This window comes from Kockiozyma suomiensis, assembly GCF_038497685.1.
Source record: "Kockiozyma suomiensis strain NRRL Y-17356 unplaced genomic scaffold V2V93scaffold_2, whole genome shotgun sequence".
In the NCBI taxonomy this organism is placed as follows: Eukaryota; Fungi; Ascomycota; class Lipomycetes; order Lipomycetales; family Lipomycetaceae; genus Kockiozyma; species Kockiozyma suomiensis.
The window spans coordinates 870,749-890,560 of record NW_027117665.1 but is presented as its reverse complement, the minus strand read 5'-3'; the positions used below and the strand labels follow the sequence as shown (position 1 = coordinate 890,560).

At 47.0% G+C, this 19,812-nt stretch overlaps 7 protein-coding genes across 7 annotated transcripts; 2 read left to right on the top strand and 5 right to left on the bottom strand.

The window, feature by feature from the left end:
• Positions 1-250: 250 nt before the first annotated feature.
• On the bottom strand, positions 251-2,280 carry V2V93DRAFT_364531 (uncharacterized protein). Its single transcript, XM_066908869.1, has 2 exons — positions 1,443-2,280; positions 251-1,375 (listed from the first exon to the last, which is right to left on the bottom strand). Exons 1-2 carry the CDS (start codon positions 1,987-1,989, stop codon positions 342-344), a joined length of 1,581 nt encoding a protein of 526 aa, XP_066768044.1. The 5' UTR covers positions 1,990-2,280; the 3' UTR covers positions 251-341.
• A 1,537-nt stretch (positions 2,281-3,817) lies between these two features.
• Positions 3,818-8,843, top strand: V2V93DRAFT_320928 (kinase-like domain-containing protein; the record flags this gene model as incomplete). The annotated part of the gene is made up of 4 exons (XM_066907341.1): positions 3,818-3,985; positions 4,057-7,310; positions 7,381-7,553; positions 7,621-8,843. 4 exons carry the CDS (start codon positions 3,818-3,820, stop codon positions 8,841-8,843), a joined length of 4,818 nt encoding a protein of 1,605 aa, XP_066768043.1.
• A 166-nt stretch (positions 8,844-9,009) lies between these two features.
• V2V93DRAFT_320765 (uncharacterized protein) lies at positions 9,010-10,102 on the bottom strand (the record flags this gene model as incomplete). Its single annotated transcript, XM_066907335.1, has 2 exons — positions 9,010-9,293; positions 9,364-10,102. 2 exons carry the CDS (start codon positions 10,100-10,102, stop codon positions 9,010-9,012), a joined length of 1,023 nt encoding a protein of 340 aa, XP_066768042.1.
• Positions 10,103-10,950: 848 nt separating this feature from the next.
• Positions 10,951-13,242, top strand: V2V93DRAFT_364523 (uncharacterized protein). The gene is made up of 2 exons (XM_066908868.1): positions 10,951-12,317; positions 12,382-13,242. Exons 1-2 carry the CDS (start codon positions 11,162-11,164, stop codon positions 13,128-13,130), a joined length of 1,905 nt encoding a protein of 634 aa, XP_066768041.1. The 5' UTR covers positions 10,951-11,161; the 3' UTR covers positions 13,131-13,242.
• Positions 13,185-15,222, bottom strand: V2V93DRAFT_364519 (lsc1 alpha subunit of succinyl-CoA ligase-like protein). The gene is made up of 6 exons (XM_066908867.1): positions 15,151-15,222; positions 14,977-15,086; positions 14,546-14,698; positions 14,367-14,475; positions 14,218-14,298; positions 13,185-14,152 (listed from the first exon to the last, which is right to left on the bottom strand). The coding sequence occupies exons 1-6, from the start codon at positions 15,183-15,185 to the stop codon at positions 13,636-13,638; spliced, it is 1,005 nt and encodes a 334-aa protein (XP_066768040.1). The 5' UTR covers positions 15,186-15,222; the 3' UTR covers positions 13,185-13,635.
• A 358-nt stretch (positions 15,223-15,580) lies between these two features.
• V2V93DRAFT_331864 (uncharacterized protein) lies at positions 15,581-17,294 on the bottom strand. Its single transcript, XM_066907664.1, has 2 exons — positions 16,886-17,294; positions 15,581-16,829 (listed from the first exon to the last, which is right to left on the bottom strand). The coding sequence occupies exons 1-2, from the start codon at positions 17,224-17,226 to the stop codon at positions 15,719-15,721; spliced, it is 1,452 nt and encodes a 483-aa protein (XP_066768039.1). The 5' UTR covers positions 17,227-17,294; the 3' UTR covers positions 15,581-15,718.
• A 581-nt stretch (positions 17,295-17,875) lies between these two features.
• V2V93DRAFT_320454 (uncharacterized protein) lies at positions 17,876-19,596 on the bottom strand (the record flags this gene model as incomplete). The annotated part of the gene is made up of 2 exons (XM_066907318.1): positions 17,876-18,972; positions 19,440-19,596. 2 exons carry the CDS (start codon positions 19,594-19,596, stop codon positions 17,876-17,878), a joined length of 1,254 nt encoding a protein of 417 aa, XP_066768038.1.
• Between the last annotated feature and the right edge of the window lie 216 nt (positions 19,597-19,812).

The following is a 19,812-nucleotide window of genomic DNA, read 5'->3' as shown; positions in this document are numbered from 1 at the left end:
CTTCTAGCGCACGTCTAGGACTGCTGTGCCGTGGGCAGGCTTCCTGTTGCCAGCTGTCCGATGCCCAGAGTAATGCGATACAGCAGTCTCAAAGAGTACTGCCCGACCCGTGGCGCACGTTGCGCTGGGGCCCCAAGCCAACTCTATTCGGAGGACTTGGTATCGCGTATGTTTAATGTGCTTTAAGAGATCCGCATCCCAGCCGCTGACTTTGCGGCGTCGGTACTAGAGTACTCGAGTACATTAAGACCTTGAGCGTATCTTTTTCATTTACAGGCCCTACCGGCAAAGTTGCTGCTAAAACTCATACATTACATATTTAAGTACAACCTGCTCTATCTTTACAACTTGGCCTTCACGTTTGCGCCCTCGGGTTTAAAGAATGTCTCCGAGATGTTCTTCCGCTGAATCTTGCCAGTTGCGGTCTTGGGCATAGTTTCGGTAAAGTAAATCTTTTTGGGCACCTTAAACTTGGCCACTTTCTCTGCAATAAACCGTCGCACTTCAGACTCACCTATTTTGACTCCCGGCTTGAGCACAACCGCAGCATGCACCTCTTGTCCATACATCTCGTCTGGTACAGCAAATGACACCGCCTCCGCAATCTCGGGCATCTCAAGCATCAGTCCATCGAGCTCAACCGGTGAGATCTTCTCCCCTCCCCGGTTAATCAACTCCTTGATCCGACCCGTAATATATACAAACCCGTCTGCGTCAAGTTTTCCCTGATCACCTGTGCGAAAAAATCCGCTCGCAGTGTAGCTACTCTTGTTAGCCGCCTCGTTGTTACGATACCCCTTCGTCACGTTTGCGCCTTTCACGCAGATCTCACCCTCGCCGCCCTGCTTTACCTCGTTTCCGTCCTGATCCAAGATCGCGACCTGGACAACACCCTGTGCATGTCCAACACTGCCAATTTTGCGCTTACCTGGTGGCAAGTCATTTGAAGTCATCTGGTGGCTTGCTTCTGTCATTGCATACGCCTCGAGAACGGGCGCCTTGAACCGTTGCTCGAGTTGCTTCATCGTAGCTGGTGCAAGCGCTGACGAGCATGACCGGATGAATCGCACATCAGGACCCTTTTGACCATTATCGAATGGCGACGGGCTCTTAAGCAAGATCTGGTGAATTGTTGGCACGGCAGTGTACCAGTTTGCACCCAGTTCGACAAAGTCCTTCCAGAATGAATGAGCAGAGAAGCGTGGAGGGATGATGACACCAGACGATACTGACAAGGGCGCTAGAAAGCCACAGAGAAGACCGTGCACATGAAATAGAGGCATGACCAGCATACTGCGATCAGCGGCAGTTAGTTTGTATGTCTGCACGATGTTACTGACTGACGTTGCTAAATTAGTGTGCGTAAGAGGAACGACTGTAGAAAAGAGATTTTAGTAAACATTTTTCAGCTACAACTAGATTTGGTTCCCGAAAATACATACTCTTTGGACGTCCGGTAGTACCACTTGTGTGGAGTACCAACGCAACATCATCTGGATTTGCGTCTGCGGGCTTTTTCGTCGACTCCAAACTGACCTTCTTGCCGTCACCAGTACTTACCTCGACCTCGCTGCCATTGGCGACATGCAACTCGAACACACGCAACCCAGCACCTGCCGACTTCCTGGCCGCGTTAATCACGTTCTCGCGTTCCTTTGTGGCAGGAACAAACGCCACCGGACAGGATAGATCGCCGAGGTAGAATTCAAACTCTGACTGCTTGAGATCCTTGTTAAGCGGAGCCGCGACGTAGCCAGAGTAGGTAACGGCAAAGAAGAGAACAGCAAACTCTAGTGAATTGGGGAGAGCAATAGCAATTGCAGATCCCGGCGTAAGGTCGAGCGATGCGAGAAAAAGACGAGTTCTGTTGATAAGCTCGGCTAAGACGGAGAAGGTGACAATCGTAGGGCGGGCCGAGTCAGAGGACGCGGGCACGACGATAGCCGGATCAGAGGAGGTGGACTTGAAGACTGACTGTAGCGTCGGCATGGTGATTCAGTGAGGAGGAGACAGAGAAGGCAGAGAATACAGAGAAAATTTAGAGAGGAAAAATTGGGAGGAACGAAGATACTGCGGGATATCTAGGGATATATGCGAATGATAGAGATATTAAGCATCGAGTGTCCGATAAGAGATCGTCCTCGCGTCACTTTTTTTTTCCTGATCTTCTTTGTCAGTGACAAGTGACCTAATAATAACTCGCTCTTTCTCTCTTTTGATGCTCCGCTTTACAATGGTTTCTATCTCTCTGTAGAGCATTTTCTCTGGGTGATCCGAGTTAGCCGCAGAAGAATCCGGGGCGATGACGGCATAGCTCGGTGATTGGGTCTTTGCAGGCGCCACTACGTCACCAGTCGACTCTGGTCAGTCCGAGTCTTTAGCTACTTCTGCCCACCCTACTGTACCTATACTAGCGCAGTAGTCATGGCAGGGAATCTATGATGAGCAATATCGTAGATGCATGTGTCTATAGACAGATAGATAGAGTATAATATATAGAGAGAGAGTAATATTTGATTCAAAGACATCTGCTTCTTGCAGCGACACCTGCAGGGTACAAGAGCCTGAAGTATGCAAGCCAGGGCTGAGTACGAGAGCGAGAGGGTAGCGAGTACAGAAGCACTTCCGATACTGTACTCCAGCTTGCTACTCTCTCGCTGCTTTCCCCTTCGACATTCGAATGGTATCAGTAGCGGTAGTTTGCATATTCTGTAGCCTTTATCTCTATCCTTTACCTGCACTATATCTGCTGAGTGAAGGGCCGCTTCGTTACATATGCGCTGGTGCCTGTGTTGGGAAGGTACAGTATATTGATTACTCGTGGTCCAGTATCAATACGCCAAAAATGAGCCTTTACGCTGGTTAAAACCTATATATAAGCTCTTTCTCTGTCTGTACTCGACACTTTATACTCAACCCACTCTTTCATCTGTAAGCTCAAAATATCTTATGCAGTGACTCCTCACTCTCTCATGGAGTCGATATTGCTAGCTCTCTCCCAACAGTAGGCCACTTCAAAGTACTTGCACCTTATACTTTCTGCAACGCATCATCTGCATGCACTATGCCCTATCTTTCCCTTAGATATACAACTTATAAACCACCTTCTGCTCTATATTATACTCGGGGTCTTCATATAACAATGCCTTTTAAATGAGCAATGAAGACACAGTCACTAACTGCAAGAGTCACAGAGCAGGCACGAGCCACGCCCTCGGGGCGCCACCACAGCCGCAGTCTCTGAACTCCCACCTAGGCCTGCCTCCTTCTCGACAACTCATCCATTTCATCCTCCCTCCCTCACTTTCTTTCTCATCTCAGATTCTGCAACACTTCTTCGACTCAATTTCTTATATAATACCATGGCTGCTTAAGCGACGGATCGTGGTCGTAGACTGGGGTACGTGTCTGCTATTATCAAAGTACTGATTCGCGTGCCTGTTTCTATTCAGGAACGTCATTTTTGCGCCTTCCAGTCCCTCGACTGGTCATCTGTTTCTGACTTCATCTTTTTTTGCTATCCTTACAGTGACATTTAACGTGTCCCAGCTGCGCTTCTGCTCCTCACAACTTATCCCGTTGCTTCCGTCTACTGCCAAGTCAAGTCACCTTGACCCTCTCACTAACACTCACCCATCCTCATTTTATGCCGCACGCCCGCTCTCTCCTTTCAAGGATATCAGCTGTTTTCGCTTTCACCTTCTTGTGTAACTTTATTTATTGTTTCGAGATATAACAATTCTCTGACTACTCGCGCCCTCACCCCGGCTCGCCAAACACCTCTTTGTGCTGGAGCTGGTGTACATCAGTTTCAACAATGGCACGAAAGCCAAAATCTTCCAATTCTGCGTCTACTCTCCTATCAAAACCTGTTTCAGAACAAAAAGATGACTACTACACCGAGACTCAAAATAATGAAGTTGAAGTTTTGCGCGCCATCTATAACTCTGATTTCTCTGAAAATAAGGCCAGCTCAGCCTGGAACGTGAGTCATCTTTTCTTTTCTTCGGCACGCCACAGAGACCCATCTACTGACATGAATCCTTTGTCATATAGAAAGCAGCTAGTCCGTCATTTAATATTCGTTTACAATCTCATGGCGATGGATCGCGAAAGGACGGCCCGTCGTTGACCCTCAAGGTGCAAATGACGGCCACGTATCCGCGCTCGGCACCAATAATCACTTTTGAAGATGCAAAGCATTTGCGTTCAAATCAAGTGGCTGAACTTAGTCGTTATGCTAATACCCGGACTAAAGAATTACTCGGTGAACAGATGATTTACGAGATCGCATCGAATGTTCAGGAGCGTCTCGAAGATATCTTTGATTCGCTTAATAACAAGAGTCTTGAAGAAGAGCGTGAGAAAAGAATGGCTGAGCAGAAAGCCAATGATAAAAAGAAAGCCGAGGCAGAAAGACGACAGATTGAACAGACCAATAAAGAAGAAGAGCGCGTACTTGTCGAAATGATTGGCGAAGAAATCCGACGACGCCAAGTTAAAGAGAAAACCCGCGACTCAGGAGCTTTGGGTACTGCTCCTGATGAAGCGTCTACCGAGTCGACAGCCGTTGTCTTTGATCGTATAATCAAAGCGAAACTTGCCGACGGTGCATCAATCACCTTCAGACAGGTTACTGGTAAAGTTCCAATAGTCAGTCACTGCCCGCTCGGCAGACAATATATTGTCAAACCTATTGTTGTTGGCCGTACCATTGACTGTAGTGCCACCTTTTTGCTTCATGAAGTTGATATCAAAGAAGCCTTCTGGAACTCGTCTGATGGGAAACGCCTACTAGAAATTCTTGAAGAAGACCTCAACTCTCTCAAGTTGTTCCACCACGATTATGTGTCGTCTGTGTATGATTTCAAAATTGATCGTCGCGAGGAAGGATGGGTTATCCAGATTCTCACTGAATATCCCAACCTCGGCGTGCTCGAGGACTTACTGGCGACAGTTGGCACCGTCGCTGTTAATATCGCACGTGAATGGACAATTCAGTTATTGGAAGGTCTCGAAGACCTCCACAAGCGCGGATTTTACCACAAAACGCTTGATCTAAGATCAATTGGTTTATTTCGCGATAGCGCGCTTTCTCGCACTATTGCAAAAATCGCGAATGTAAGTTACTATTCTCGTCTCGAGGAGATGGATACCGCGCATCCATTCACCGCCCGCAGTGGTGCAAAAGTACTCGTGCCGCGACGGTGGCCGCCGCCTGAATTAAGCGGCGAGTTTGGCGCTAAACCCAGTCGCAAGTCGGATATATGGGATTTCGGGATAGTGTTTACACAGATGATCTTTGGTAAGGCGGTTACCAGCGAGTTCGAATCTCCGACGTCACTAATTCAAAACACTGAACTTCCCGAACCCGTGCATGATTTCATTGCTCGTATTTTTAAACCAAATCCAAAAAAGAGACCGTCTGCATTCGAACTTTTGCCGTCACAATTCCTTCGCAATAGCGCCGCCGTCTCAGCATTCACGCTACCGACCTCGCAACAGCTATCTTCTTCGGCACCACTACAGTCTTCACTAATGATTCGCCGCGCAAGCTCATCTGTCGACGGCCGAAGCGCCCGATATTTTGGGAGAGACGATAATAACGCTGCTGCGAGGTCGCGATATTTGCAAGATTTTGAAGAAGGTCAATTATTAGGCAAAGGTGCGTACGGCGAAGTCGTGCGAGCCCGAAATCGACTCGATGGCCGTTTTTATGCCATTAAAAAAATTCATCATACGCAGAATAAACTGACAAATATCTTGAGTGAGGTCATGCTCTTGTCACGTCTTTCCAATCAGTATGTCGTTCGATATTTCACTGCCTGGCTCGAAGAAGATTTCTCCTACGGCAGTGAGGCTGCTGTGTCATTTGACGACGAGAGTGGTGACGAGCCAGATTTTGATGATGATGAAGAAGATTCGGCGCAAATTCATTCTATGCAGGATTTCGATTCGATGAGCGGACTTGATATCATGTCTGATTCGATGCAGGATTTAAACATTGAGTTTGGATACGACAGTGATGAGGCTTCGTCGAGTAATGGCCAGCAGGTTGGACATACGGCATCCTCTTTAGCAGCTCTGGCGCCGAGATACGAAAGCAGGGCGACGCAATATGTGCGCAGTACGCTGTTTATCCAGATGGAGTACTGTGAAAAGCACACTTTGCATGACTTGATTAAGGACGCGCTTTACCAGAATCCGGACGAGTATTGGCGCCTGTTCAGACAAATTCTTGAAGCGTTGAATCATATCCATAGTTTAGGAATAATTCATCGCGATCTCAAGCCGACCAACATTTTCATTGACCAAGCGCAAAATGTTAAGGTTGGAGATTTTGGACTGGCAAAGAACGTGCACAGTGAGAAGATATCTAGTAATGCTGACCTTGTGGGAGATGATTTGACATCTGATGTCGGCACTACACTATATCTCGCCAATGAGGCTATAGGAGATGGTAGTTACAACGAGAAAGTCGACATGTACTCGCTTGGTATCATTTTCTTTGAAATGTGCTACCCCATGCGAACCGGAATGGAGCGCGTACAAGTTCTTTTACGACTGCGGCGTAAATCAGTGAATTTTCCATCTGATTTTCCTGTTGACCGCTCGCTGGAAGAAAGCATCATTACTAGCTTACTAGACCACGAACCTGCACGTCGGCCTAGTGCGGCAGATTTACTGCAATCAGGCCAGCTACCTGTGCGTATAGAAGACGAAATGATACAACAAACTCTCCGTAGCTTGACAGATCCCGGGTCACCCTGGCTGTCCCAAGTGCGCGACGCTCTATTTTCAAAACCGCATGACCACGTCAAGGACGCCCTTTATGATAAGCCTCCGCGGTTTCAGACCGTTGGGGAGCTTGTTTTGCGCAGCAAAATCAAAACCAAATTGAATGAGATATTTAGACGTCATGGTGCCGTTGAAATACCTAACCAGTCTGTGGTATTTCCAAAGTCACCAGTGTATAACATGCCAAATCGATTTCTTCTCCTTGACGTATCGGGTACAGTCTTACAGCTTCCATTCGATATGACACTTCCTCATGCAAGAATGCTTGCCAACACGCGCCCTGCTTATCGAAGAAGCTTCTCGTTTGGCAACGTTTATCGATCAGAAGATCCTTCTGGCGGTGGGGAGCCTCGTGAATTTGGAGAAGTAGACTTTGACGTGCTGTCGGCTGATCAGTCTGATTTTGCGATCGCCGAGGCTGAAGTTATGAAGGTTCTTGACGAAATTGTCGTTGAATTCTTTCCTTCAAAGAAAAGTCTGGCATGTTTTTCTATCAATCATGCTGATTTGCTGTGAGTATCTTGTTTCTCCATGCGCTCGCTTTTTAAAAATAGAAAGATGCTGATTTTTTTTTATGTTTAGAGATATGATTTTGGATGCATGCCGCATTAACCAGGCGCAAAGACCTATCTTATTGCCTTTGCTCAGCAAAGTTGGTGTGTCTTTAAGCATGAAAGATGTAAAGAATGAATTGAAAGAAAAATCGACTATTTCATCAGCTGCACTAGCTGATCTTGAGAGATTTAACTTCAGAGGTACGCTGATATTTTTTTCTTAATTAATTTGAGAATGGCTTTTCTGATTTTTCGTTATGGGATTTAGAGAATATTGACAGAGGAATATCGCATCTGGAAGCTCTGTTTCGATCTTCGAATTACTCCAACGACAGATTCAGCTATGTGGCGAGTCATATACGACGAGTAGGTCAGTTCATGGAAAGTTTTGGCATAGACAAGAAAATTTATGTAGCGCCTCTAAGCAACTACAATGAACGATACTACCGTCACGGTTTGATGTTTCAAGTCACAATCGAGGAGCTTAATAAGACTCGAATACTAGCTTGTGGAGGCAGATATGATAGTCTGATTAAGTTCTATCACCACTCGCTATTGAATGATCGTCAGATTGGTGCTGTTGGGTTCAATCTTGCGTGGGAATATCTTACAGCAGTATACCCTCATAATCGCTCTGCTTCAGCACGAGGAAAAGCTCGTGAGATTGGAAGTAATAACTCGGATTCGCTCAATAGCTCGTCACTTGGTGTTCATGGTCTTTCAGCATCAGTATGCGACATATTAGTGGGCGTCAGCTCAGCGGATACGGCTACACGAAAGATGGCGGTTGAGGTTGTTAGTGATTTGTGGGCTAATGGCATCAGCGCTGAACTGGCGTCTGTCGGATCATCTACAGAGAGTTTACTTGCCCAGGCTAGAAGTTCGGGAATGAACTGGGTAGTCATCGTCAAATCGCAAGCAAGTAGCTCACCTGCGACGTTTAAACCACTTAAAGTGAAAAATATGCTACGAGCACGAGACGACGAAGATCTTGATACTGGTGATCTGGCAGGGTATTTATTGCATGAAATTCAAGCGCACGAACGGGAACGCGGGAATTCACGAACCACGAGTGTTACCAATGGTTCGAGGCATGGGAATGGTATGATTCAAGATGTGACAATTATCACTAATGATCTTGAAAAATACGAAAAGAACGCAAAACAAAATAAAGGTGGTGCGAGGAAATTAAATAAACGGCTAATCGACGAGAAAGCGCACGAGATTGTGACTAGTACAATATCATCACTTGCCGATGCGCCCGTCTTTGCCGTTGATTTCAAAAATGAGCTGATGTCGCTAATCCCTTCTTGTCCGCTGACGCAACCTGAGGGATGGCGTAAGATTGTCAGTTGGGCACCCGCGTCGCAGAGGCAATATATGAGCAGACTTTTTGATGCACTCGTTGCTGAGGCGGAGAAAGGTGCCAAGCAAGCTATTGTTTATTCATTTCGTACTGAGAAGGTTATTGTGCTGGATTTACAGCGATAGCGCTAAAATTTTATTTTTTTTATTTGTCTCCTTTTTTCGTTCTTTTGTGTATAAGTCTTTTTTAATCTTTTTTGTGTGAAATAATTAAAATATAAATCATGTCTTTTTAACATACAAACGAAAGCAGGAACGCCTACAAATTTACAAAAATTTCTATCAAGATCAATTACAGCTTCCTCCGCTTAGCAGGCTGCAAGGCGCCACTGTTCTGCTGCAACTGCTGCAAAAATTCAGGAGGCAACAGCTTCCTGACCGCCTCGGCAGCCTGTTCTTCAACTCTTCTCTGTTCACGAGCTTTGGCAAGAGGATTCGGATCCGCATTTGCCCATCGAAGATTCAGAATTTCGTCATGGTCAAGTGATTGGCATGACATTGCTTCCTTTGCGAATTGAGCGTTGGCTTCGTTAAGGTAAGTTACGAAGGCTACACCTCGGGAGTTGAGTACGCGGACTATAATGAAGAGAAGCAACGAATTAGAATGCGCTCAGATACAAAATCGACATTAAGGGGAAATGCATACTTCGCTCAATGTCGCCCCATTCAGCAAAATGACGAGCGACGACTTCTTCGATATCATCAGAGACAAAAATACGGCCGATGTAAATTGTCCGATTTTGTCGCTGGAAACTACCTACACCATCCATATCATCACGGTAATCAGCATGTTTATCTCGTCCAAAGCAGTCAACACTTGGATCAAACATATCGGTGACGGTTGGTAATCTGTGCAAGTAATTACAATTTTTGCCATTAGGACACACACCTCGTGCGAAAAACACGCAGAAATACGAGCCAGGGATTTTGTCGGCTTTAGTATATCCAGAATCTCTGGCAATATTACACCGACCTTCAGCTTTAGTCCGGTTGGCGTACTTGTCTTCTCTGTCGCCACCACTCCATTTATGATACCAGATATTGAAGACTGTTCCGGTTTGTTGAGGAGGTCGGTCTTTCATTGACGCCAGATCAGCTTGAGGACGCGCTGGTCGTGGTTTATTCTTGTCGCGCTTCTTCTTTTTGTCTTTGTGTTTTTTGATTGTTAGCGCTGTTGTCGAGTCTTCACCTTTTTCATCAGGTTGAGCAGTGGGATCGTGGCCTAGTTCGAGGATATTAACAACTTCTTCGCCTTCTTCGTCGCGCGGCTTTGATGATCGCAGCTCGGTAACAGGATCAGCTGCCGTATCAGTAGATACTTCATAGACTTCTTGCTGTGCTTCAGCTTCAGGTAGCTGTGGACCTGGTTCTGGCGACGATGACATTGTGCGTGGAGATGGCAAGCTGTCGAAGGAGCAAAGCATAGCAGTCTGTTTATTGAACCATTAACTTTATGTAAATGGGGTTAGGGGTAAAGTATAGTTGCGAGCCTGTCTGACCGCAGATCTAGTTATTGTACATGATAGAATTAGAAGTAATAATAAAGCAGAGTGAAAAGCATTTATTGTAAAATTGCATGAGACATTCGACACAGACTGTTATGTGATCCAGTAGAATCCAGAAGCACAAATCAGGGGAAAGGGTCGATTGCAGAGAGAAGGCAAAGAGGTGATATAGAATAGTTTTTTTGGAAATGAAATTAAAACCCGTTACATTGCTCCGCTTTTCCTTGTTATTTTCTCTTTCTTCTCTTCTTTTCTTCATCGTTGACCCACTGATAATTCCATCTCCCGCTCGCAGGATAATTACATGATCGCTCATCTGCTGTAGACTCATCGAGCAGTCATTATTACTGTTTCTGCGTGAGTTACCTTTTTTTCCCTCTTCTCTTCTCGACTGGCGTCTGGGCAAAAAAGAGCAGACGATTTGTCTGCCGCTGTGATTGTGTCGGGCATGTGGATTACATCAAGTCTGCTTCATCTTCTTGCTATTCAATATTGCATTTTTCTCAGTATCTCCAATTTTTTCCTTTTCTTCTCCTCAAGTTATTCCCTCTTTTTCTATACAGGATTCAGACAGCCCAACAACTCTCTCCTCTCAAACGTCACAAAAGCCTGTTTTTGATTAGCCCTGTTTTAGCTCTATTTAACGAAAGGGTTATCAACGCGTAATTGTCAACACGCGTTATCGTCATCACAAACACGTGCACTCATATTAGTCTGCCGCGGTAGCTTTACAATATGTTTTTTTTTTCCAATCTTGCGCTCTATTTTGCCCAGTCACCAGCCGCTCTCCTTCTTACTCTGCTATACTAACCTCTTTTATCCCAGCCTGAGTACCACCCTATCGACCTTGTTCCAGACTCGTCTTCACTCGCTCGCAGTTTCAGCAAACGCGTGCTCAACGCGTCGCATATTAGGTAGAGACTAGTCGACGCGACCACAATGTCGTCCTCCGGCTTCGACGACAGCGACACCTCCTCGCTGTCGCCCCCGCCAGCAACAATCACTCCTCCGAAACAATCAGTCCCATTAAAGAAACGACAAAGCACTTTGAAAGTCAAGCGAATAGCTCCCGCCGTGCCCCCCGCGCCGTCAGCAAGTCGGCCACGTGATGAGGACATCTTCGCGGCGGCCGTCGCTGCCTCGCGAACAGGCTCTTCAGCTGCGCTAAAAAAGCAAACTTCGTTCTCGTCCGTGCTCGACGAGATCATGTCTGAAGACGACGACAATGACGGCGACGACGAAGATAGCTCGGCGATTGTGCCTGCCGCACCCGTCGCGCCCGTCAAGCGGCCTCGCAAGCGGCCGGGACCGAAACCAAAATCTCATGCCTCGACACCGTCGTCAATGCTAATTGCCTCTGCTATGGGTAGCTCTGCTGTGGGTAGCTCTGCAGAGTCGACGGGTGTGCCGTCACCTACTGCTGCGTCCAGTGAAGTCTCGTCGCCGGCGCCAGAGATTAAACAGCCTGAGATCGTCATGAACGAATCCGACTTAGACGATGAAGGAGAAGATGATTCGGAGTTAGCAGTAGCAGGGACCAATGTCAAAAGCGAGACAAAGCCCGAGCGTAAGAGATTAATGCCGAATCCGCGTGAGCCATTGTACGCTCCTGAGATTTCATTCCTAGTCATGTTTCGCTCTCGATTCGCAGAACTTTATACCGGATACCCAGATCTCGGTCCGCAGGACTTTGAAGAAGGTCTCGTCACAACGCCGCCTGGTGCAGACGTTGAAAGTTTTCTCTGCCGGACTCTTAGTCTCGTTCTCAATCGCAAGAAAAACATTGAGCCAGGGCACTTCGGACGACCGATAGACGAGGCCGTGAGTTCGAACGGGCCCGCGTACTGGGGTCCATTGAACCCTACCGGTCCGTTCATTGGAGACTTGACTTTTTACAAGATGGACTGGGATGCGCGATTGGAAGTGTTGGTTGCACTAGTACATTGGTCTTTGACTAATAGCGAAGCAGTTCGCCAGGTGTTACTTAATGGATATGCGCAGCAGAGAATGGAGGATGATCGTAATTGTCAACTTGCCGTTACGCCAGTGGGACTTGATAGTGAGCGTCGCCGGTACTATCTTATTGAAGGTCAAAGTGCGTACATCTTTTTGATTTTTTTTATCCTTCGTTTTTACTAAATTATATTTTTGACCACCAGACGACACACGGTTCCGACTTTTTTGCGAAACCAATCCCCGAAAACGACTAGTAAACTGGACCCCCGTCGCCAGTTCGCATGTCGAATTAAAGCAATTCATCGACAATCTCGCAGCAACAGACACGTCACGCCATGGAAAGCTCCTAGTCGAGAGACTGACCCGCCATCTACCTCGTCTAGAAGCAAGCGAAATGAGACGCAAAAAGCGCGATCAGCGAGCTACGAAACGGTACTACGATGAAGTACAATTCGCCGCCGACGCAGGCTCATATATAGGCCGTACTCGAGGAAAGAAAGTTAATTACGGAGCGGTAGATGATGACAATGGACTTGAATTCGACGATGATGAAAATCCACGCAAATTGAACTTAAAGCGCGGCTCGCCGGCTGAGGATTCGTCAAGTAATAAAGTATACACGACCGCTTCGGGTCGTGCTAGTCGGAAACCTACTGCCATTGGTGCCTTCACTGGGCTTGATGGACCATCTGTAAGCGATGAAGATGGAGAAGAGTACGGCATCTCCGACATAGAACAGCATTCTAAGCAGAGCGTGGCAGTACCCAGCCGCCAGCAGCAGTATATTTATAGTGGTCAAGACGAAGAAGGTAACGAGTGCGAAGATAATGATTCGCTATCTCAGAAAAGGTCGTTGGTCATTGTATTAAAGTATCCCAAGAGAAACGGTGAGTCGATGCGAGACGCACGCATTGCTGATGCGGTTGTGCCTGCCTCCGTGCAGGCATCATGAGATACATGTTAACAGGCTGCGGTGTTTGTTTCTGTTGTACGATAAAGATTGAATCTACAATTCTATACCAAGGGTACATCATAGTTATATATGTAGACGTATTGAATGTACATACAAAGAAGTAGAAAGCCTAGCTTCATATACTCTATAAACTCAGAATTCTAATCATCTTCTGTCCTAACTTTATGACATGATGATTACAATTCATCGCGATTTACAAAAATCAACACAATAAAAGGAGAAAATATTCAACATAAAAAAAACACACAAACAAAGCTTCGCAAGGGAAAAAAAGGGTAGAATACAAAGCCGATAGGATTGTTGTACGTCAAGACGGTTAAAAATCAGCCCAAAATACACCAGTGCACTTAGTCTGCCATCTCCGACATACAACTTCGCAAAAACAGAAAAAAATAAATGCACTCTCCTATCAGACACTTGCACACAAACGCTTATCTTTAAACTCTCGCTTCGGCAGAATCAAAGACACAGTCAGAGATCCATTTTACAACAAATCGTACTTGACAAACTCCTCGTACAAAGTCTTGCCGAGACGAGCAGGCGACTTCTCGACGGCAACACCTGCAGCAGTCAAAGACGCAATCTTGGACTCAGCTCCGCCCTTACCTCCAGAAATGATGGCACCGGCGTGACCCATACGACGACCAGGGGGCGCAGATACACCAGCGATAAAAGAGCAGACGGGCTTGGGTTGGGCGCGAGTCAAGTTGTACTGCTTAAGATACTCGGCAGCATCTTCTTCAGCCGAACCACCGATTTCACCGATCATGATGATACCATCGGTTTCCTCGTCCTCGAGAAAGACCTTGAGCGCGTCAATGAAGTTGGTCCCCGAGAAGGGGTCACCACCGATACCAATGACGAGGGACTGGCCAAGACCGACGTTGGTGGTCTGGTTGACGGCTTCGTAGGTGAGTGTGCCGGAACGAGAAACAATGCCAATGCGCCCGCGCTTATGAATATAGGAGGGCATGATTCCAATCTTGCACTGCTCGGGGGCACTTTAATGCGGTGTTAGTTATATTGACTGCTAGATGGTCAAATAACGGCATAAACAAAAACATACATGATACCAGGGCAGTTAGGACCGACCAGGCGAGTCTTGCTCTGGGACTTTAACATATCGACAACGCGAACCATGTCATGTCTATAATGGATTAAGTTATTAGTTAGTGTTACAATATATCACTGCGAATAATAGAGTTAGAAACATACTGAGGAATTCCCTCAGTGATGCAAACGACCAGCGGAAGCTCAGCAGCAATAGCCTCTTCAATGGAGGCAGCGGCAAGAGGGGGAGGTACGAAGATGGCAGAGGCCGAAGCTATAGAAATAGTATCGTGTCAGTCAGATTTTCATTCGAGTCCGCATAGACACGCAACAATGGCACATACCACCAGTCTCCTTGATGGCCTCTTCAACGGTTCCAAAAATAGGAAGTCCAAGGTGAGTCTGGCCAGCCTTTTTTGGATTAGTTCCTCCAATGACCTTGGTTCCGTACTCCAAAGCCTGGTTAGCGTGGAAGGTGCCTTGTCTGCCGGTGAAACGTGAAAAAATAGTGACGTCAGTACTACAGGCCGAGAAAGAAAGATAAACACACGATATGATTGCAACACGATCAAATCACACTGTGCGGGTTGTGAAGGACGATACGAAAAATGTACCACGCCAATTGGTTCGAGAAACGGACAGTTCGCTCAAGCCTCGGATGTGGGGACAGGCCCCTCATCCGCGCGGACCAACACAAGCACGACAGGAGAGCGAATCGCACGGCGCAGTGTATAGCAGAGTGTGTGAAATTCAATGAAAATCACAGGAGACTTATCTTGGAAGAGAACCTTTGTGTCACTGTTGATTCTGAGGTTCTTGATGGTGTCTTCGTAGCCAGCACGAACAGAAGAAGAGGAGAAGGCGCGGCGAGGTACGTTCGCGATGCTAAGGCATTTTCGGTATGAGCGGAAGCAGAAGAAAAGGGATAACTCGACGACGTCAGACTTACGAGGCGCTCTGGCGCACAGCACGGAGGAAATGCATTGAGAACGAGGAGTAGAGCAAGAGAAGAGGGGAGCAGTGGAGGAAGATAGAGTGAAGCCGAGAGAGAGCGACCAGCGGCGTTTTTATTGGAAGCCCACCGGAAGCCTGCCCGCGCATACTATCCCGCACGAGACCCGCATCCGCTGTCAGCACCGAGCCCCCGCAGAGAGAACTCAAGACGGCGGAGGTCGTCTGCCACTTTGCTGCGAAAAGGCCATTGATAACTAGTAGAACCCGCAAAATTTTGGCAGAGATATCTCGAGAAAGGAGGGTATTCGGGAGCAAGCTCAAAAGGGTGGCTTCGGATGCGCGCTGCTCAGTGGCTCCATGCTTCCGACGATGTGTCGGCTGCCAGCAATCAAAAACAGCAAAGAACAAAGGACAACAAAAATACATAACTTTTATTAGATTATCTTATCTTCTCTTGCTTCTTGTAATTACATAAAAAAAACTATGTACTATCCCAAACTATTTCATTCCCAAACCTAATCTCCCTCTCTCGCTAGCTCTCTTTTGGTTTTTTTTATGTGTGTCTAATACAACAGACGCGTCAAAATTTTAAACGGAGTCCTCTCGAGCTTGTTGTACAAGTCGCGAATATCATCCGCATCAACTCCAGAGATGTCCGCCATCAAATACGCGATGTCACCCCGCGAGTCCGAAAACTGCTTGTCGATATTGTGCTCCGCGAAAATCTCATTGACAGTTCGCAGCACTCCGGGCACGTTCGAGTGGATGTACAACACCCGCACGTGGTTCTCCTCCTCAAGCGTCAACGACCGCAATGACACCTCGGGGAAGTTTACTGCGCCAATTGTCGAACCCTCGTTGATGTACTTGATCAGCGCCTGACCGACCTCGATGCCGATAGCTGACTGAGCTTCCTCAGTGCTGCCACCAATGTGCGGAGTCAGGATAAGGTTCTTAAGCTGCGACAATGGCTCAAACCACTCGTTTAACGCATTGTCAAAGTATGGTCCGTTCTTAGCAGGCTCGTTAGGATAGACATCAAGGGACGCTCCGGCGAGCTTGCCTGATCGCATAGCGTCAATTAAGGCCGGGATATCGACAACCGTACCGCGTGAGCAGTTGATCAGGTAGCTGCCATTCTTCATCGCAGCCAGCTGAGGCGCACTAATCAAGTTTTCGGTCTCAGGCAGTGCAGGAATATGTAGAGTGACAAAGTCGGCATCGCGAAGAAGATCGTCGAGACTGTTTACCTGCTTTGCCATTCCAAGTGACATAATCGGCAAGACGTCGTAGTAGATAACAGACATGCCCATAGATTCCGCCAGCACTGAGAGCTGAGCACCAATATGACCATATCCTACAATTCCGAGCGTCTTGCCACGAATTTCCCAGCATCCAGCACTAACCTTATTCCAAATACCCTGGTGCAGCTCGTTCGAGCGGTCAGTGAACTGACGCGCAAGAGCAATGATCTCCCCAATAACCAACTCTGCTACTGAGCGAGAGTTAGAAAATGGAGAGTTAAAGACAGCGATTCCCTGTTTTGCGGCATACTCGGTGTCGACCTGGTTGACTCCGATGCAGAAGCAGCCGATGACAACGAGGTTACGAGCCTCGGCCATGACCTTGGCTGTCAGCTTTGTCTTTGAGCGGATGCCAATAGCGTGGACGTCCCTAAATAGCAGAACATTAGTAATATTTTCAATTGCAAATACATTATCAATACGTACTTGATCTTCTCGATGAGCTCGTCTTCACCAAGCGATGTCTTGATAAACTCGACCTGGTAGCCCTGAGCGGTGAGCATCTCGACGGCAGCCGTGTTGACATTCTCAAGCAGCAAGACCTTGATGTCCTCGGTGACAAACGGCTTCAGCTGTTTAGCTGCAGGGGTCTTTATGGACGCGCGACGGCTGCCTGCCGCCATGGGGAAGTAAGACGAAGGCGGCGAGCCAGAGAAATGACTTGGCGACGCGGGTGTCATGAACGACGCCGTCGGCGACGTGCTGAGCTTGACTGCATTCTGCAACTGATTTGAAAGCTCTGAGTTGATGAGTTTTGGTGAAGTCATGGTGATTTGTAAGAGTAGAGCGGTGTAGCTTGAAAAAGGTAGAGTAATGCCAAAATTGATCTGAAAAAAGCTCAGTATATTTTTTGCGCCTCGAAGACACAAAACGAGTCATCGCCTAAGCCTCAGTGGCTTTGCGGTTGCGCCATATTCGAGAACAGCCACAGTCTTCACAAGTAAAACGCGCTGTTCATTAACTGTTCCTGTTCTTTAGATCAATATGGTTGTATTATGATGATCTATAATGGCTCATCTGGGGCATTTGCTGAACAATAGAGGGGAAGTAACTTCGAAATTGAGTTCTGAGCACATCAGAGCGAATTATCTCCTTACAGACTTGGAAACTTGAGTAATCATACAGTATGACTTGGATCCAACGATCTTTGCTACTGTCTTATAAGATTGTAGGCAACTCAACCTTCAGACTATTCATGATTAAAATAGCTACAGCCAAGAAGACAAATAAATATATATAATTGATGAACAACGCTCTTAAACAACACCCACCCATTAATATCACGTAAGTTTATACATGCCAAACAGTCAACAATTGAACCTTTTGTATTTAGTCTTTCTTCTCGTCTCTTAATTTTCTTCAAAAGGGCGTCTTGCCTCGTCTCGTCTGTTTGAATAACATTTGCACCAGCTAAACTTACGACTGTTTGCACTCCGCAGCCTCCTGTTTCGGCTTCGCGTCTCCGTCGTCGTCATCATCGTCGTCATCATCATCCTCATCGTCATCAAGCTCGTCATCCTCCTCAAATTCGTCCAAGTCATCCGGATCGAAATCGTCGAGATCGAAATCAAGAGCCTCGCCAGTGTACCAGTCCACGGCCCGCGGGATCAGCTTGTCCTTGATCTCTTCTCCAAGCTGGTAGTCAAGCTGCAGCCTCTCTTCGAGATCCTCTGGAATATCCTCGTCATCCTCATCTTCGGGAGCGATAGGAGGACTGAAAAAATTAAAAAAGCTCTCAGTGGGAATCATCTTCTCAACAGTGCGAGTAGCCTTGGTATGCTTATTTCGCTGCTTTTTCTTCTCAACCTTGTAAGTCAGGTTCTTGTCGCCTTTCCACTCAATCTCGTCGCCATCAGCATGGTCGTAGATGTATTCACCATCAGGGTTAGTCTCCTCTTGGTAGTAGTAGGTCTTTGTCAGCGTCTTATTGGAAAAAAATTCATTCTCGGCAAAGTCAAAATACAGCTTGAACCCAGGCTGCTCAATGAAATCGGAGCGAATGTCGGTCAAATATTTGAGAGCCTCCTCGTCTTTATCAGTAATAGTGTCGGCAAGCGAAGGAATGTTCTTAATCGCGGTAAGCCAGAACTCGGGAATGCCCTTAGCATCAGCAGGAATTGGCGACTTGAACTCTTGCTCTTCCTTGTCTCCGTCTTCTTCTTCGTCTTCTTCTTCCTTCTCCTCCTCTTCCTCCTCATACTCATCCTCTTTTCCGGCTTCAATCTCAGCCTCACTGGGTTCAATCTCACCGACGATGATCTTGGCACGTTTCTCGAATAGAGGTTTGTACTTGGTCGCGTATTTCTTCTCGAGCTCAAGGATTTCATTCCGGAACTCACTCTCAAGCTCTTGGTATTCCTTTTGAATACCCTTCAGACCTGAAACACGGCTGCGAACAGGAGCAGGGAGAGTCTCAATATAGCCCGACGAGCGGCCAACGAGGCCACCAAGTCTTCCTTCAATCATGGAAATTAAGGCAGGATTGTTGAGACCAGCGGCAACAGCAGCCTTATCTATATAAGAAACAAAAGAATTAGTACCAGAGTTAGTCTGTAACTAGAATATGATTTGGTCTGCCGTCTCGGTTGTGTGCGTTAACAACTGGGTTGGCTGCTGTGTATATATGGAGTCATTGCTCCCAACAAAAAAAATTATTTGGTGGCCGCACGCCACACCGGAGCCAGCATTCAAGCAAATAAAATCAGTTTTGAGAAACTTTAGTAGGTTGAGCAGATACTTGATTCATCTGTATCGGATGGCCTACAAAGGCTTTGATATCTTCACGATGTGAAGCTGCAGAGGCGTCTGAGCGGACTGCTGGAAAAGCGCAAAGCTTGTCGAGCGCGAGATAGACGCGCACCGCCAGATAAATGCCTTCAAAATTGCAAACCCAGCGCAATCGTAAACGCGGGGAAATGTATCGGAAGAATATCATAACATCCGATAGCACACAACCCGGAGAACAAGACAAATAATAAACAAGAATCGAGCGTACCTTCTTCCTGAATGGTAGAGATCGAGGGCAAGGAGGCGTGGGAGTCGATGTATGAGTTTGTGGCCGACGCGGGAGTGTTTTGCGGCGTCGGAGCGCCCGCTGCAAGGTCGTTCAAGCGCTTGTTTCTGATCGGCTCAGCCATGGTTCTGATACTAGAGAAAATGGGGGCAGGAAGGACCGAGTCTGCGTGAAGAGCCAGAAGAAAGGGCGGAGGTGGTTGAGAAAGCGAAAATTCAGCACCGCGCGATTGTTGAGCGCCCTAAACCTGCTAGCTAGGGCTTGTGTTGGTGCTGAGTGCGCGGTTAATTTAGTAGGCAAACTGCCTGTGAACACGCCCCCAACACTGTAACGTTATTGT

Bases quoted from the DNA above. Each gene is read 5' to 3' on its own strand.
- V2V93DRAFT_364531 (XM_066908869.1), bottom strand. From the start codon at position 1,989: ATGCCGACGCTACAGTCAGTCTTCAAGTCCACCTCCTCTGATCCGGCT. The intron at 1,376-1,442 runs GTATGTATTTTC...TCTTTTCTACAG, and splicing joins TACTACCGGACGTCCAAAGA to TCGTTCCTCTTACGCACACT.
- V2V93DRAFT_364523 (XM_066908868.1), top strand. From the start codon at position 11,162: ATGTCGTCCTCCGGCTTCGACGACAGCGACACCTCCTCGCTGTCGCCC. The intron at 12,318-12,381 runs GTGCGTACATCT...TTTGACCACCAG, and splicing joins CTATCTTATTGAAGGTCAAA to ACGACACACGGTTCCGACTT.
- V2V93DRAFT_364519 (XM_066908867.1), bottom strand. From the start codon at position 15,185: ATGCATTTCCTCCGTGCTGTGCGCCAGAGCGCCTC. The intron at 15,087-15,150 runs GTAAGTCTGACG...AAAATGCCTTAG, and splicing joins GCTGTGCGCCAGAGCGCCTC to CATCGCGAACGTACCTCGCC. The intron at 14,153-14,217 runs GTATGTTTTTGT...ACCGCATTAAAG, and splicing joins CCTAACTGCCCTGGTATCAT to TGCCCCCGAGCAGTGCAAGA.
- V2V93DRAFT_331864 (XM_066907664.1), bottom strand. From the start codon at position 17,226: ATGACTTCACCAAAACTCATCAACTCAGAGCTTTCAAATCAGTTGCAG. The intron at 16,830-16,885 runs GTACGTATTGAT...TCTGCTATTTAG, and splicing joins GAGCTCATCGAGAAGATCAA to GGACGTCCACGCTATTGGCA.